The sequence below is a fragment of the Podarcis erhardii genome, assembly GCF_964252035.2.
Source record: "Podarcis erhardii genome assembly, chromosome: 9".
Taxonomy (NCBI): Eukaryota; Metazoa; Chordata; class Lepidosauria; order Squamata; family Lacertidae; genus Podarcis; species Podarcis erhardii.
In genome coordinates, this window is record NC_138512.1 from 13,867,829 (window position 1) to 13,885,806 (window position 17,978).

The 17,978-nt window shown below is 44.2% G+C and overlaps 1 protein-coding gene across 3 annotated transcripts in view; it reads left to right on the forward strand.

Moving 5' to 3' along the window:
• RBPJ (recombination signal binding protein for immunoglobulin kappa J region) overlaps window positions 1-17,978 on the forward strand; it is a 91,374-nt gene that overhangs the window by 26,946 nt on the left and 46,450 nt on the right. The window contains exon 1 of one of the 3 annotated variants that reach the window (XM_081875831.1): window positions 16,723-16,828. The exons of the other annotated variants lie outside the window; for them this stretch is intronic. Within the exon in view, the coding sequence (XP_081731957.1) occupies window positions 16,824-16,828 (5 nt within the window). The 5' untranslated portion in view covers window positions 16,723-16,823. Of the gene's footprint in view, window positions 1-16,722; window positions 16,829-17,978 lie in introns of those variants that run through there. 3 annotated transcript variants of the gene reach the window in all.

The window sequence follows — 17,978 nt, forward strand, 5'->3', positions numbered from 1 at the left end:
ACAGTGATTTAATCCCCCCCCAACCTCTGGGTCCCGCACAATGGGTCCCGCGTGATTGGTTGATTCTGCTCCTCTCTTGGAGCCTGATTGGGCTGCTCCTGCAGGCCAACTGGATGCAGCATTCTAGTACGTACCCTTCCTGCCTATTGTTCTAGTGATAGGCTGATTCACTTTCTATTGTGGCCTGATTGGGTGGCTCCTGCAAGCCAATCAAATTGCTGCCTTCTAGGATCCTACTGCTCTAAGACCCAATCTCAGTACATAGCAGTCCCCATTAGCATTTCTCCCCTCTAAATATTTGTTTTACAGCTGCAAACAATGGGATTGCCCAAGACCCACCAGTGCCTCCTCCCTCTTCCATACTGATGGTGCTGTTTTGGTGGCATAAGGATGCACATTTGGAGAATGGACCGGCCCCCTGCTGAAAAAGTTTGCTGACCCCTGGCATATAGGATGGAAATTGCCTCCCTCTTCCACAAAACAACAACCCTGGCAGAACTAATTTTTCAAGAGCAATCCTCCGTTTTGATTTGGTTAGTCACAAATTCTCTCTCACTCTCTCTGTCTGTCTGTCTGTCTGTCTGTCTCTGGCATCTGGAAGCAGCTAAATGGTAGGAAGCTACTCCTGAAGTGAAACCAGGTCATCTATTTATTTACCAATTTTTGAAATACATTTTATTTTATTAGCAAACAAAAATAAAAGATAAAGAGCATAAAGATATACAGTTGCAGCAGGTTGAAAGCAGCATACATGAAGACAGATCCCCCATAAGAACTAAAGGCAGCTTGAAAGACAGCCCCTCCTTTCACCTAAAAAGGATTTGCAGGTTACTGTATTCCCCCTTCCAAAAAAACCCCTGCTTAACTATAAGTAAGAATAAGACAAAGGAAATTGTCGGCTGTAGGAATCGGTGGCTTTTTCAAACTTCTTTCAGCTCTCCAATAAATAAGTGTCAAGATATCTAGGTTTATTACTAAAGTGTCCATCTCTGTTAATAATAATAATAATAATAATAATAATAATAATAATAATAATAATAATAATATAGTAGTAGCAAACAAGATAGCACGGCTGTCTCCTTTGTTACAGTAGTTTATCAAGCTGTCAATGTACTGCTAGAGCCAGAATGGTAGTACAGCTTTGGTTAAAGTTACTCCCATTACTCCATTAAAAAATATAATCCCCACAAGCTTCTACTAAGGTAGAACTACATTGCTTCAATGAACACGTGATCCCAGACCTAAACTCATGTTTGCCGAAGGGAGTAGGAGGCATTTGTCGGGGAGAGCCAGTCGTCTCGGAGCCCCCACGTCACATTTACGTTGCAAGCGAAACCTGTGTTTGTGCTGTATGTTTGCTTCCACCTTTTCGCTGCCCTTTCTTAACCATGAAAGCCTTTGGGCAGTTGAAACAGTGAGCAAACGGGGGGGAAGTCAAAGGCTTTCGTGGGCTGGGGGGAAAGGTATCAAAGCACAGCATTTCTCAAGAAAAAACGAGAGAGATGCAGGAAAGCTATGGATTGTGGCTAATGGCATAAGCACAATTCTTCCCAAACAACCAGTAGAAGTGCACTGGACGCAAAATATATGAGTTTGCATACACAGCGAACTTGCATAAGTGTGAAAATAATTGACTGTGGGGTTATTTGTAGGGAGTTTTTTTTGCCCACACAGCATACTAGCAGTTCTCCTATGTGTCACACTAATGTGCTCCAAAACTTAGCTTGCGAATGGTTCATCTGTCCCAGGGGTGCCTATTGTGAGTGACTAGCAGTGGGAAAGGTAAAGTGGCAAAGGTTTAGGGACCACTGAGCCTCTTGGGCTTGCTGATCAGAAGGTCGGCAGTTTGAATCCCCGCAACAGGGTGAGCTCCCATTGCTCGGTCCCAGCTCCTGCCAACCTAGCAGTTTGAAAGCACGCCAGTGCAAGTAGATAAATAGGTACCACTGCAGCGGGAAGGTAAGCGGCGTTTCTATGCTGTTATGTACTGAGCTTGAATCCTAGAACAATAGGCAAGTAGGATCCTGGAATGCAACAACCTGATTGGCCTGCAGGAGCAGCCCAATCAGTCTGCGGAAGGGAAGCAGAATCAGGCAATCAGACGGGACCAATTGTGTAAATAATGTACATATAGCCTGAGGTTTCGGGGGAAATTAATTCACTGTTTTGTAAGCTGCAATAAAGAGCATGAAATCACTGTTTCTGAGAATATTTCACATGCACTTTGTTTTCCGTCATGGTTTTCCATTGCGCCAGAAGCGGTTTAATCCTGCTGGCCACACGACCCGGAAAGCTGTCTGTGGACAAACGCCGTCTCCCTTGGCCTGAAAGCGAAATGAGCACCGCAACCCCATAGTCACCTTTGACTGGACTTAACCAACCAGGGATCGCTTACCTTTTTTTACCTTTTACTAGCAGTGGCTCTCCAAGATCTTGGGCAGAGGATCTTTCTCCACCCCTGGTTTATGCAATGCTTTTAACTCTAGAGACCATAGCTGTCAACTTACAGATTTGAAAATAAGGGACCAGCAGCCTCGAAAATAAGGGATCAGCAGCCAAAATAAGGGATGTTCTGGACACAGGTATGTTCAACTTCTGAGCCCCTCCGAGCCAAAGGCAGAAAGCCCAGCCAGCAGCCAAACGAAGCCTCAAGCGGTGGTTCCCACAGCGCAGCAACCCGGCAAAGGGGATGCAGCAAGGAAAACCACTGTCACCTCTCCGCTGGGAAGCGCTGAGCAAAGGCGAGTCCCCAGGCAATGCGGCCGATTTGATCGGCACAAGGCATGCAAGCTCTACCCCCCAGTCGTTCTTAGACTCCTTATTGGGTGAGCAATGCAGCCAAGCAACACAGTTGGAGCCTCCCTGGCCGGCAGGGAGGGAAGGAGAGGAGCTGCTTCCTTTGAAACCTGGGAAATTGAAGGGACATCATCAGTAAGTGACAGCAGCGGGACACGGCACTGGGATAAGGGAGTTTCCTGCCAAATAAGGGACGGTTGACAGCTATGCTAGAGGCGCAGGTAGGGAATGAACCTGTGACCTTCAACATGCAAATTTGGTGCTTTACCACTGAACAATAGCCCCCTCCCTGACTATCAGTCCTTCTCCTTTGGGAAACTTCTTCAGACAATGCTCAGCCGTACCCATCTGTTGTTGATCTATTTCGCTCTGTTCCCTACAGACGTATTTTTCAGAACTAGCTGTAGGTGACATGGAAACTAACAAACTTAGTGTCCATTCTTGCCGAGGGCTGCATTTATTTATTTTTTTAATATTGTAGCTGACATTTAAACAATATGCGCTATGCTGACATTTGGCTGATTCTTCCACGCTGCTCAGACATTCTTGGCCAAAGCATTACTTTTGTGCTTGTTCTTGCATTCTTCAATTCCCAAACATTCTAGGCAAAATTCTTTTCCGGTAAATCAACCTAATGGTTGCTGGCATTAATTTTCCCATTTCTTATCTAGTTTTTAGATGTGTCAGCATTCTTAGCACAATATAACTCGAGAAAGATGGGGTTTTTTTGCGGGGGGAGGTTGGACAAACCCCTATGGACCAGTGCAACAATGTAATTTAGATCCCTGGTCTTAATCCTAATAACAATTTGTTATATGAAACACATGCCCATTGCAGACAGCACTGGAATGCCTTCCAGGGTTCACACGCCCTTTTAGTGGGTTACAACTCTGGCGGCTACCTATCTCTACATGCAAACTGAGCGAGACCAACATTACTGTATATCAGGAAGATCAGTAATGGTGGACAATAGGTTGGATCTAGCCTAAGTGTGTTGTACTTTGTATTCATAGAAGTCAATGAGACTATATGCTATTGCATATAATATTCTATAGATTGCCTGACTGCATTGTACATCATTGCCTGTCCCATCTTGATTTAATCCATAGCCAAGGTCTTCTCATGTTTTACAGTCTGCCTGAAATGCTACATCAGTTAGACAATCTCATTTTTAAAAATCAGGATTACACCTTTAGTTAAACAATTTGTGTGCCTCCTGATGGAGACTTAATATTGCAAATGGGTTATTTGAATACTGGAAGCTAGTAGTTGGCAAGAAGTTTTCTTTTTTAAGAAATCACTGGGTTTTCTGCAGAGATGGGTTAATCTGGATTAAATGGTGGTGGGAAATACTGGCTGGCATTTTGATGCCCATGATGGTGTGTGGATGCTGGGGAAAAACTTGCGTGTATGAGCAGCAACAAATCACAATAAATAAGCATTTGGAAGCCCCTTAGTTTAAATGTTCTTAATTTTCTGAAACAGATGTTTGATGCATCAGCAAAATGTCTTCTTTTTCTGTTTCCCACCTATTATGTAGAATGTTGAAGTCTTAATCTGTTTTTTTAATCACTGATTTTAATTTGTTTAATGTTGTAAATAGTTGTCTTTCTTTTTGTAAATAGCTTTGAGGGTTTTTCTTTTTGAGGGTTTTTCTTTTTTTTAACAATCACAAAGTGTATAAATTTTATAGACAAGCCTTCCGCGATACTATAACCTGAATTTGCTTAGCTTTAAATTTGTTAGAATGATATTAATTTTTATCACAAAATTTCACCAGTTGTCATCATTTTCACTGAGTTCAATGGCAGACCCAGATCTTCTCCCGCTGCCTGCAGTTTCTGGTATAGAAAGTTCCTAAAAGAGTAAGAGTATATGTATTTGTAAGGTAAAGGTAAAGGTACCCCTGCCCGTACGGGCCAGTCGTGTCCGACTCTAGGGTTGCACGCTCATCTCGCTCAAGAGGCCGTGAGCCGGCGCCGTCCGAAGACACTTCCGGGTCACGTGGCCAGCGTGACGAAGCTGCAGCTGGCGAGCCAGCACCAGCGCAGCACACAGAAACACCGTTTACTTTCCTGCTATAAAGCAGTACCTATTTATCTACTTGCACTTTAAGGGTGCTTTTGAACTGCTAGGTGGGCAGGAGCTGGGACCGAACGACGGGAGCTCACCCCGCCGCGGGGATTTGAACCGCCAACCTTACGATCAGCAAGTCCTAGGCACTGAGGTTTTACCCACAGCGCCACCCGCATCCCAATTTGTATATGTACGTTTTTACAAAACTCTGTTCCAAAGCAAGGATGAGAAACCTGTGGCTCTCCAGATGGTTTTGAACTACAAATCCCATCACCCCTGAGCATTAGCCATTCTAGCTAATGGAGTCAAACAAAAACATTTGACACTTGGTTCGACTGGGAGGCAAGAGAAGACATTGATTCTTAAGTCTCTCTTGCATAGAGCAGCTGAACAGACAGAACAAAACTCGAAAGTAAATATGGGTCGTCAAGGCTGGAACATGTTGTATACAGTTCTTTCAGAAAGCAAGAAATAAAAGAGGGGAGTACTTCACATCATGGTTCCCTATCCTGAGATGGATCTAGCTGTTGTGTTGAGTACTTCAGAGAAGCTTCTAGTTTGTTCCTTGACCGAGTTAAGTTTCTTCAAATTCATTCGTTCTAATTCATATGGGGTGCCAACTTGAATACGATACTGGGGTGGGGGCAGGTAAGCCTCGCTCCCCGTAATCGCTGACAAAATGAGACACATGCACGCTAATTGAATGGCAGTGCCCTTCAACTTGGAGAGCAGCTCCCTCATATATTACATACGCTTCAGATTACAGACTCCGCTAACCCAGAAATAGTACCTTGGGTTAAGAACTTTGCTTCAGGATGAGAACACACATCGTGCTCCGGTGATGCAGCAGCAGTGGGAGGCCCCATGAGCTAAAGTGGTGCTTCAGGTTAAGAAAAGTTTCAGGTTAAGAACGGACCTCCGGAACGAATTAAGTACTTAACCCGAGGTACCACTGTACTGTACTCCATAGGAGCCAACTCCTAGGGGCCAAGGTCCCTTTGCCCCCCTTATAAAATATATGATTGCTATCTTACTTAGGCTCTATACAGTGGTACCTCAGGTTAAGTACTTAATTCGTTCCGGAGGTCCGTACTTAACCTGAAACTGTTCTTAACCTGAAGCACCACTTTAGCTAATGGGGCCTCCTGCTGCCGCCACGCCACTGGAGCACGATTTCTGTTCTCATCCTGAAGCAAAGTTCTTAACCTGAAGCACTATTTCTGGGTTAGCGGAGTCTGTAACCTGAAGCGTATGTAACCTGAGGTACCACTGTATTTGTTGTCTTATATAAGCTTGTGAGAGAGGTACAAATACATAATCTCCAGAATGATATTAGTCCCGCTGGGATACAGATAATCCGGGTGTGTACTGCTTTGTATAATTATAGTCTGGCTAGATGAAGGATTGCATCCTGAGCCATTTTTTCAGCTTGAGCCAGTCAAAGTGGGTGGGGCTCTTTCTTCCCATATGATATTCGACTTTCGTAAATTTGTTTGTCCACCTTCTCCTCCTGACCTGTTTGCTGACTTAGGCAGCGAAGTTCCGCCTTGGGGTTTATAAGCCGGGTTTGGTTTGCCTGCGACTTTCCATCGATGACAGGTTCTCCTCAAAGCCTCTTCTTCCCACTTGGAGCAACCGAGCAGAAAATCGCTCCAGGGTGACATCATGACAGCCTTTTCCTTCTTTTCGCACCTATTTGATCTTTGACAGGTAGCTGCTGCGCATTCCATTCTGCTAACTCACATCATGTTGCCTAGCGACTGATCAGCCCTCACCTCAAACTTAGATGCTCACATGAACTGCAGCCAGTTTTGTAGCCCTGAGAGAGCCATTTGCCCTGTGCCACTATCTCCCCATGAATGACCACCGATAAATCCATGCATTGTAACCATCAGCACAGCTATCACATGGACACAACCGAATGGTTGATCTTACAGTGGTACCTCGGGTTACATACGCTTCAGATTACAGACTCCGCTAACCCAGAAATAGTACCTTGGGTTAAGAACTTTGCTTCAGGATGAGAACACACATCGTGCTCCGGCGATGCAGCAGCAGTGGGAGGCCCCATTAGCTAAAGTGGTGCTTCAGGTTAAGAAAAGTTTCAGGTTAAGAACGGATTAAGTACTTAACCCGAAGTACCACTGTACTGAGATCCAACACCCTTTTAGAATGTGGCTTGGGGGGGGGGCGTTATTGGGTTACTGCTTTTGGTTTGCTTTTATATGTTGCGGTCTTGTTGTGAACCGCCCTAAGACCTCTGGGTCCAGGGTGGTGTATAAGTTGAATTAATAATAATAATAATAATAATAATAATAATAATAATAATAATACGGTGGTACATCTGGTTACATACTTAGTTCATTCCGGAGCTCCATTCTTAACCTGAAACTGTTCTTAACCTGAGGTACCAGGTTAGCTAATGGGGCCTCCCGCTGCTCATCCTGAAGCAAAGTTCTTAACCCAAGGTACTATTTCTGGGTTAGCGGAGTCTGTAACCTGAAGCATATGTAACCTGAAGTATATGTAACCCGAGGTACCACTGTAATAATAATAATAATAATAATAATAATAATAATAATAATACTACCTGGGAAGCAGCAGGAAGGGGCAGGGCATACATTTTGATAATTGTACAAGATCTCATCTATCCATAAGTCACATTTCCATGACCATTCTCACCGTCTGTGGGAATCTCACTAACTAGCAAAAAAATTAAAACCCAATGAGAGACCTCCTATTAGCCACTGGAGATTATTTAATCAGGAAGAAACTAGCAGATGAACATGAGAAGAATCCAGTTGAATCAGACCGAGGATCTAGCATGAGGATCCCACACTAGCCTTGACTATTGCCATTAGCTTTTTTGCTCCGGCATTTGTAAAATCTATTTTTGTGTCCCATGCTTGTAAAAACAATGAGAGCTATTCAAAGCTGCTTTGGCAAGGCTTGGTTCAACTTGGAAGTAATAAATACGCTGGGTTGTATCCAAAGCTGCGTGAGTGGAGTTCTGTTTTCCCAGTGGGACTTACATTTCCTCTTCCTCCACCACATGTCCTCAGTCTGCTCTGGAGGCGCCCTCAACCCTCCAAAACTGATTTTGATGGTGCTGGAGAGATCAGGAAAGGAAGAGGAAGTTCCATGATACACATGGAAGTGGGATATCTACAGTCAAATCTAACAATGCATATTCTTGTCAATTAGTAAATCTAGGGGCTAACGACCATAGAGCTATAAATTTTTAGATAGGCGGATATAGACCATAAGAATGCAATCGGTGGAGAGAGAGTTCTGTTTGACGTCATTCCCCCTGCTTCCAGTGCAGGTGATAAAGGAAAAGCCAGTCCTTTGAGTTAAGTTGTGGGTGAACGTATCAGACGACACAGCGATTCTTCAAACCGCTCTTGTTTATTCACAGGCCAGGACAGAACTGAACTGAACTGAAGGGTTCAGTCAGCATGCTTATATAGAGCTCCAGTACAACGTTACTGTAACAACTTTCTAAAACTATCCAATCACTGAACGCCACTTTCGATCCCTTATTTGCATAACTATCTACAGTATCCCCCTGCTGGCTCAGGGTGAGAACTTCAGTACATAACACTTTGGTTAATCTGGGCTATTTAGGACTTTAGAGGTGGAAACCAGTGGCACGCGGTCAGTGGACTGGAGAGACTAAGCTAGTCCTCTAAACGTTCCTCTGGCTCTTGCTTGCATGGACAGGCAGAGTCCCCCAAACCCTGGGCGGCCCCCGTGTGGAATAACGACTCAAGACAATGTGCTATGGGGTTAAAATTGGCCACAACTTTATTATGTTTCCGATGTGGGTAGACCTTGGCTCAGGCATTGGGCGTTTATCCCTCCCAGTCCCCCGCTGGGGATCTGGGGAACACCAGGGTTATCCGGTGTGTGTGGAGGATGGGCTGGCTCTGGAGAACATACGTTCAAGCAGAGTCGCAGGGGAGAGCAATGACAACCTCTAGGTGTACGGCGAAAGGCTCCCCTCAAACAACGCCTTTAATGGGGAACCCTGGTATTGCCGCCGCAATGGAGGGGGGCATGGGTCACTGCTGCAGGTCCCCCCCCCCATTTAAGGAACACAGACTAAAGGATTCCGCCCAAGGCCTGATACCGCCAAAGTTGTGACGTTTTGCTACGGAAAAGGCAAACCTGCCAATGCAGGAGTATTCCTTTCCGGCCCTTCAACAGTGACCTTGATGTAGCAGCGCCCGCATACCTGTGAAGAAAAGGTTAACCTGCAAAAGAAGCCTTAACTGAGGGTGGGTAGGGTGGAAGAAGCTCTGGAGCCAACTGACAATTCCCAGGTAAGAACCTCCCCTATTGTGTGGGCAGGTAGTCCCTTCCCCTACCTGGCCTGGTCACCTTGGCAACGCCTCCCCAGGCGGGATTGGGCAACTGGCTGAGGTAGGCAGAGACCTCCAGGTATCCCACCTGGGGGAGGCAAAGCAAAGCCTGTGTTAATGGTGCTGCATAGGGTCCAGGGGGTTGCGCGCAACCACACAAAGAGCGCCCCCAATTTAATGTGGGGAGTAAAGGTAAAGGGACCCCTGACCATTAGGTCCAGTCGTGACCGACTCTGGGGTTGCAGCGCTCATCTCACTTTATTGGCTGAGGGAGCCGGCATACAGCTTCCAGGTCATGTGGCCAGCATGACTAAGCCACTTCTGGCAAACCAGAGCAGCGCACGGAAACGCTGTTTACCTTCCCGTCGGAGTGGTACCTATTTATCTACTTGCACTTTGACTTGCTTTCGAACTGCTAGGTTGGCAGGAGCAGGGACCGAGCAACGGGAGCTCACCCTGTCACGGGGATTCGAACCGCCAACCTTCTGATCGGCAAGTCCTAGGCTCTGTGGTTTAACCCACAGCGCCACTCTCGTCCAATGTGGGGAGTAGTCATTCCTAAAGCCTGGGAAGCTTCTGCCCAGCTGACAGAAGGAGGTACTATGCTCATATCGTATCTTCTTCTTCTCTTCTTTGGCAAGACATCATGCAGGCAATGTCGCGCGCGCACCCCCCCCATCGCCCTCTCAAGCTGGCACCTCTGACCCTGTTTTCCTGCAAAAAAATTCACCGCATGCCTCTGACCTACAAGTTGAGACCCGCTGCATGCTGACAGCTTCTAGGAGACACAGCTGAGAGCTGCTGAGTACAGGATGGGTACCAAACCTGGACAATCTACCTCAGAGGGAGCACTTTGTGACTTCCGCTAGAAGTTCTATCCCTCCTTTAACATCCCACATCCCCCAGTGGCACCTATTTATTCACTTTTTTGCATCAGTGGTTTATTACATTTTTAAAAAAAATTACGTATAATAACAGCAATAAATAATAATAGAAACCAAGGATGGTAATTTTCAAAAATACATTATTTTGTAACATCTGCGCTCTCTGGGATAAAGATTCAGCTGACTTTCCTTACTTTATCTGAGCCGAGAAAAGCGCATTTTGCTGTTTTCAGCTTAATATTATTATTTTTCTGTAGGCTGACTCATATTCTCCGGTCTTTTGCCCTTAGGGAAGATACAAGGAAATGATGTAATGCCTCAGACATGGGCCTTATTCTGCCTGTATTTTTAGTTACCCTGTATAAGTTGCATTATAACAGAAGGCAAGTTTCTCTTTGATAACCGAGCGGGTGGAGTGGGACTGAGCACCATTCAGATGGAACTGTGCACTATATGGATGCCCAGATATCCTGGGATTTTCTTGGCGTGTCTTTTTAAAGCATGCAATAGTTACAGCTGCGTGGTAAATATTCATTTCCTTACTTAGAGGTGGAAATGGGTTTTAAAGGTCAGTTTATAGAAAGATGTCAACTTCAGGAAATTCAAAGAGGAAAGTTTCCCCTCCTCACCCTTTGCACCCCCAAGATACCTTTTTGGAGTTTAGGGGCTCGTCTGAGCAGTGGGGTAAAAGTTGGGGCTGAATTGTCCCAAATCAAGTAGGATTACCCAGCTTGAGCCATTCTTCCCTTCCTCTTCACCCTATCCCACATGGTGCAGAACATGGGTAGGCAAACTAAGGCCCAGGGGCCAGATCCGGCCCAATCGCCTTCTAAATCTGGCCTGTGGATGGTCCGGGAATCCGTGTGTTTTTACATGAGTAGAATGTGTCCTTTTATTTAAAATGCACCTCTGGGTTATTTGTGGGGCCTGCCTGGTGTTTTTACATGAGTAGAATGTGTGCTTTTATTTAAAGTGCATCTCTGGGTTATTTGTGTGGCAGAGGAATTTGTTCATTTTATATATTTTTTCAAAATATAGTCCGGCCGCCCACAAGGTATGATGGACAGTGGATCGGCCCCCTGCTGAAAAAGTTTGCTGACTCCTGGTTCAGAAGGATCTCCCAAACCTTTGGAGAGACTTTTCCTAGGGTTAAGATGTCTGCAAAGGAGGGGAAATGTTTGTTTAGTTGCCTTTTTTAAAATTTGGATGTAGAATAGATTAGAATAATCCAAAACATCCAGAGCTCGTTTTGAACAGAAAGTCTTGAGGTGATAGCAAAGTGCCTGTAGATTTTTGGTCGAAAATGTATACAGTGGTACCTTGGGTTACATACGCTTCAGGTTACATATGCTTCAGGTTACAGACTCTGCTAACCCAGAAATAGTGCTTCAGGTTAAGAACTTTGCTTCAGGATGAGAACAGAAATCGTGCTCCGGCGGCATGGCGGCAATGGGAGGCCCCATTAGCTAAAGTGGTGCTTCAGGTTAAGAACAGTTTCAGGTTAAGAACGGACCTCCGGAATGAATTAAGTACTTAACCCGAGGTGCCACTGTAGATTGCTTCTGGAATGGCATACAAAGGATGAACAGGTTAAATCTGTAATGATACACTGGGCGAGCTATTTGGGGCTTAATATCCAACTTTCAGATTGGGAAAGGTTATGGAAAACTAATTTGGAATTCTCGGCGTGCTGTACATTGAAAGAAAACTATATGAAAATGATGTACCAATGGTACTTGACTCTCAGTAAGTTAGCAAAAATGTGTAAGACAGATACAAATATCTGCTGGAAATGTAAAGAAAAAGAAGGCACCTTTTATCATATGTGGTGGTCTTGTAAGGTAATAAAAGCATTCTGGGAAATTATATATAATGAGCTGAAAAAGATGCTCAATTTTTATTTAAAACACACCAGAGGCTTTTCTATTCTAGGTGCTGATATTCCAAGGGAGCAAATTAAACTGTTGGACTATGCCGAGATGGCAAAACTGACTGGAAAGCTCAGGGACCAAGAAGACCAAAACTTTAACAAAGAATGGGGAAATTTTATAATTTACCTTGGAGACCACCGTAAGCAGATGAAAACATTAGCAGGACTGCAATAACACTCATAATGTAGCAAGTACTATGGGGATAATGGAGTTATATAAAACTGAAAAAGATGCAGTAGAAAAGGTTTAATAATAGGACCCACAGAGGGGAAGGTGGGAAGTCCAGAGATTCGGATGTTTATGGTTGTATTGTTATAATTTTATACTTGTAAAATCAATTTTTTTAAAAAATTAAGTGCTCATAGATTTTTACCCTGCATAGCCTGATGCTCTGAATGGAAATTAAGAAATTGGATAGTTCCTTTTGAACAGGAGCAGGGAAGGAGGATAGCCTTGCAGATGGACTGTCTCTGGGGACTGGTAATAGGATAAAGGGCCTTTCACCTCTAGGTCACTGATCTTAATGTGGCCAGAATGCACAGCGGCTGAAAGTCATTACCATCTTATGTCTGTTCAGTAGCCTCTGAGGTAGGACTCTTTCTTCTTTCAGAGTCCTTCCAAGTGGCCAGGTGGTCGTGACAGAGAAAATCATTAGAGTCGATCGGTAATATAATTTATGCAATTCGCAGCAGCCTCAGCAAGAGCAACAAATGAACTTGAAAACTAGGCAGATGCTCTTTACTAAGGCAACACATACTGGCTAGATGGAAGGAAACACAGTATTAGGGGTACAAATACCTGCTGGAAATGTATTTTGTATTTTCTTTTGTTGTAAATATGTATGTTTTCTCATTTGTACTTAATAAAAATTAATTTTTAAAAAAGAGAGAAAGAAGGTACCTTTTACCACATGTGGTGGACGTGTAAGGTAATAAAAGCATTTTGGGAAATGATAAATAATGAATTTTAAAAATGTTTAAAATAAACCAGAATTTATTAGGAATTGTAGGTACCATTATCCCAAAGGAGTAGAAAAGACTTTTTTATGATTGGAAAGAGTGTTTGGTCCAGGAATTTGTGTCCTTTTGGGATCTAACAAAGGAAGAGGTGGAATCTACAATTGTAAAGGCCTATAGATTTGGACCTAGAGGTAAAAAGGACTCAGAAATTTTAAATGATTGCATGGTAGTCTTCCAAACAAAGGCTCAAAGAAATAAAATTCTGGGATTGCATTACAAGAAGAATTATGAAGTACAACAACACTCAATTGTTTTGTTTAAAGAAATTCCAAAAATTTTCTTAGCAAAAAGGAATAACTATTTAGATCTTACAAGTGCTTTGAGAAGAAAAAACATCTTCTTTTTTTATGGGAATTTCCACAAGGCCTTTCATTTAAATACCAGCAAAGGAAAAATCGAATCAGGTGAACTGAAGAAAAGAGAAGATTCTTGGAAAAGAAAGGGATTTTGGATTTGACACAGGAGCAGGAATTGATTCAGGGGGTGCAGCTTCGGGAACAGGATCAGAACTTGGGGCAGGAACCGGACCTTCAGATTTGGACTGAGTGGCAAACTAAGCTATTGGACTATGCCAAAATGGCAAAACTGACCGGAAAGCTCAGGAACCTAGAAGACCCAAACTTCAAGAAAGAATGGGGGGGAAATTATAATTTATTAAGGAGATCACTGTAAGCAGATGAAAACATGAGCAGTAATGTTTGTAACTTGTAATGTAGCAATTATCATGGACAATATGGAGAAATATAAAACATGGATTATGAAATAATATGCAGTTGAAAAGGTTAACAAAAGGACCCATGGAGGTGATGGTGAGAAGTCCGGAGATTCTGTTGTTGTTGTTTAGTTGTTTAGTCATGTCCGACTCTTTGTGACCCCATGGACCAGAGCATGCCAGGCACTCCTGTCTTCCACTGCCTCCCACAGTTTGGTCAAACTCATGTTGGTAGCTTCAAGAACACTGCCCAACCATCTCGTCCTCTGTCGTCCCCTTCTCCTTGTGCCCTCCATCTTTCCCAACATCAGGGTCTTTTCCAGGGAGTCTTCTCTTCTCATGAGGTGGCCAAAGTATTGGAGTCTCAGCTTCAGGATCTGTCCTTCCAGTGAGCACTCAGGGCTGATTTCCTTCAGAATGGATAGGTTTGATCTTCTTGCAGTCCATGGGACTCTCAAGAGTCTCCTCCAGCACCATAATTCAAAAGCATCAATTCTTTGGCGATCAGCCTTCTTTATGGTCCAGCTCTCACTTCCATACATCACTACTGGGAAAGCCATAGCTTTAACTATACGGACCTTTGTTGGTAAGGTGATGTCTCTGCTTTTTAAGATGCTGTCTAGGTTTGTCATTGCTTTTCTCCCAAGAAGCAGGCGTCTTTTAATTTCGTGGCTGCTCTCACCATCTGCAGTGATCATGGAGCCCAAGAAAGTGAAATATCTCACTGCCTCCATTTCTTCCCCTTCTATTTGCCAGGAGGTGATGGGACCAGTGGCCATGATCTTCGTTTTTTTTTGATGTTGAGCTTCAAACCATATTTTGCACTCTCCTCTTTCACCCTCATTAAAAGGTTCTTTAATTCCTCCTCACTTTCTGCCATCAATGTTGTGTCATCTGCATATCTGAGGTTGTTGATATTTCTTCCGGCAATCTTAATTCCGGCTAGGGATTCATCCAGCCCAGCCTGTTGTCTTTGTCCATGGAGTTTTCTTGGCAGGGATACTGGAGTGGCTTGCCGGTACCTCCTCCAGGTGGATCACGTTTAGTCAAAACTCTCCATTATGACCTGTCCGTCTTGGGTGCCCTGCTCGGCATGGTTTATAGCTTCTCTGAGTTATTCAAGCCCCTTCGCCACAGCAAGGCAGTGATCCATGATGGGGCCGGAGATTCTAGAAGTCTTTAAATGTGGATATGTATTTTGTATTGTTATAACTCTACGCTTGTAAAATCACATAAAAATCATTACACAAAAAAAAGGAAACACAGTATTAGGTGGATGTTAGCTACAAGAGAATTTGAACAGCAATGTATAGAGAACCCAGTAGGACCTCATGAAACAACAGCATTCGAATATTTGCAGTTTCAGTTATGTCTGTCTGGGTTAACTTCATATGCTGAAATTGGGGGTTGCATTACCAGTGGCATCTAATCCGGGTGTCAGCAGAACCAGCCTTTTTTCTTTCCTTTTTGCAGAGCCAGCCTTATCATTAGGGTAAGACATCTCTCACGACAGCCATATATATATATATATATGGCTGCGACCACCAATTTCTAGCTGAGGACCATTTCCCCCTTCTCCGTCCCTACCTTGACACTTTGTTCCTCTCTCCATCCCATTAGAGCCTGAAATGTTCAGGCCACAATTACATCCGCTGCTTCAAGCACCTCCTTTGTGATGCATATTAACTTGGGGTTATGTTTCCTTTGTTGGAGATGTGCGGCTTGTGTCCCAGGAGCAGGTTTGCTTTATTGTTCTTGCAGATCTGTACTGCTGGGTGCAGCTCAGCGGAAGCCATCAAGTTTGTGCCTGACTGATGCTGACCTGGACAACTGCTCAGACCCCCAGCAGATGGTGGTACAGGGTCTCCATCGAGCTGGAACTAATAGCCTGCGCTGTTTCTCTTTTTGTTTCTGAAAAGAAGCCGGGCTGTGAGTTGCCCTCCTTTCTGTGACAACAGCTGTATACATGGCAAAAGCTGGCAAAATGCTAACTGCCACTTCAGGGGTGTCTTCGCTGCCGTTAAGAATAACTCCTGGACAGTCAAAATCTCGTCTGAGCAAATTTGATGTGGATGCTTGCGGTTCTTCACACCGTGAGCTGGGACAGGGGGTAGGAGGCTTCCCAACTCAGGTCCAAACCGACGGGTGTTAAAAGGAGAAAGAAATGAAAACCACCACACACATTCCCCTTTCCTGCATAATATTTCTTCACAGCTTTAGAAGACCATAATCAACCGTTTCAGCATTAGCTGTGCCCTTTCTCTTTGGGAAGTTATTTGAAAAGCCCTAGGGCACTGAATCCATTACTGTCCTGCCAAAAAGCAAAACGAAGGATTCTCTTGAAAAGCAATACATATCTCACTTCTGTTGTTGTTATTTCCCCCACCTTACTTCCCGGCAGGACTCAAGGCGTCTTACAACTAAAATAGAAACAACTAAAAACATATATTTAAAAAGCAATAATAAAAAAACGATTAAACATCAGTGGAATTAAAATATATACACATAACCCTCAGTAGGCTTTAAGGAATAGTTGACTCACATTTAAAGCACATTTAAAGGACTGTAATTTGTTGAGAATGCTGGAAATGGTAGCTCTATGTGGTAGAAACTTTAAATGTGTTTTGAATATGCTTTAAATTTATATAGTAGATCTGCTAACCAGTGCTGAGATTAGCATTCCAGACTATCTCCTCTAACTCTGCCCTCTGCCTTGGCCTTAGATTTGCCTTAAATTTCCGCAAGATTCTCATCACGAATAATGATCTGTTGTTTTGTAGCACTATAACATGTAATAATTACAATTATTAAATTCCATAAAATGCCAGGTTAAAAACCTGCACCTCTGTGAATTCCAGATTCTTTCTAGACAGCTGGTGTGTTTGTGTTTGACAGAAGGATTTGGGGACCACAAGAGAAGGGCATTTGAATGGGAAGTGTGTTGGCAGCAGCAAAGGCTCCATAATTACTGCAAATGGGTGTGCAGAGTGTGACAGATTTGACAACACCCTTGGCTACAGGAAAATTTATTCAGCACCATAATGAGGTAACTAGTAATCTTTCTTAAACTTCCCCCCCTCAACACAGTGTTTCTCGGACTATCTGGCTAGCGAAGCCATCTTCCATCCTGCAATGTGCAGAGGACAGTTACCACATTTGGTCCCTGAAGCCTCCTGCCACAACCTGGGCTGTGGTGGTGGGGTCACCGAGGACTGGAAGACCCATTCTGCAGACCACCACTTTGAGCAGTGATGCACTAGTGAGATTCTCCAACTGCAGTGGTTGCCATAGTTCTCAAGAGACAATGGAATGAAATCAAACTGCTGTGTTGTTGTTGTTGTTGTTTAGTCGTTTAGTCGTGTCTGACTCTTCGTGACCCCATGGACCGGAGCATGCCAGGCACTTCTGAAAGCTATGATTTTCCCAGTAGTCATGTATGGAAGTGAGAGCTGGACCATAACGAAAGGTGATCGCCAAAGAATTGATGCTTTTGAATTATGGTGCTGGAGGAGACTCTTGAGAGTCTCATGGACTGAAAGAAGATCAAACCTCTCCATTCTTAAGGAAATCAGCCCTGAGTGCTCACTGGAAGGACAGATCCTGAAGCTGAGGCTCCAATACTATGGCCGCCTCATGAGAAGAGAAGACTCCCTGGAAAAGACCCTGATGTTGGGAAAGATGGAGGGCACAAGGAGAAGGGAACGACAGAGGACGAGATGGTTGGGCAGTGTTCTCGAAGCTACCAACATGAGTTTGACCAAACTGCGGGAGGCAGTGGAAAGTGACCTCACCAAGGTGCAAGCCTGGGCAGTTTGTATGGAGGTCATGGACTACCTAGAATACAAGAACCCCTTATTGGCCTCGCTGATGGGGTCCAAAGGAAAGCAGAGCAAGATGTTTGGCGCCAGCTTGGCTGCAGGAGTTGCCAGAAGGAGGAGTATAAGGCACCATCCAACTGTCTTAGGGTCTCCATTCTGGAATATGTGTAGTGTTTACTCCTTAACATTTTCTTCTCCACACAGTAGCAGAGGTTTAGGAGCAGAATTTTCCTTCTCCTAGATGAGTGAGCTTTCCAGGTTGATGAGTTCCACCTGCCCCTCACCTCCCTCTACGGCACATGCAGAAACCACCTTCTTGACCATTGGACAAACTCTTGGTCTTGTCCACTCATGTCTTTGCATGCAGGGGAAGTCCCC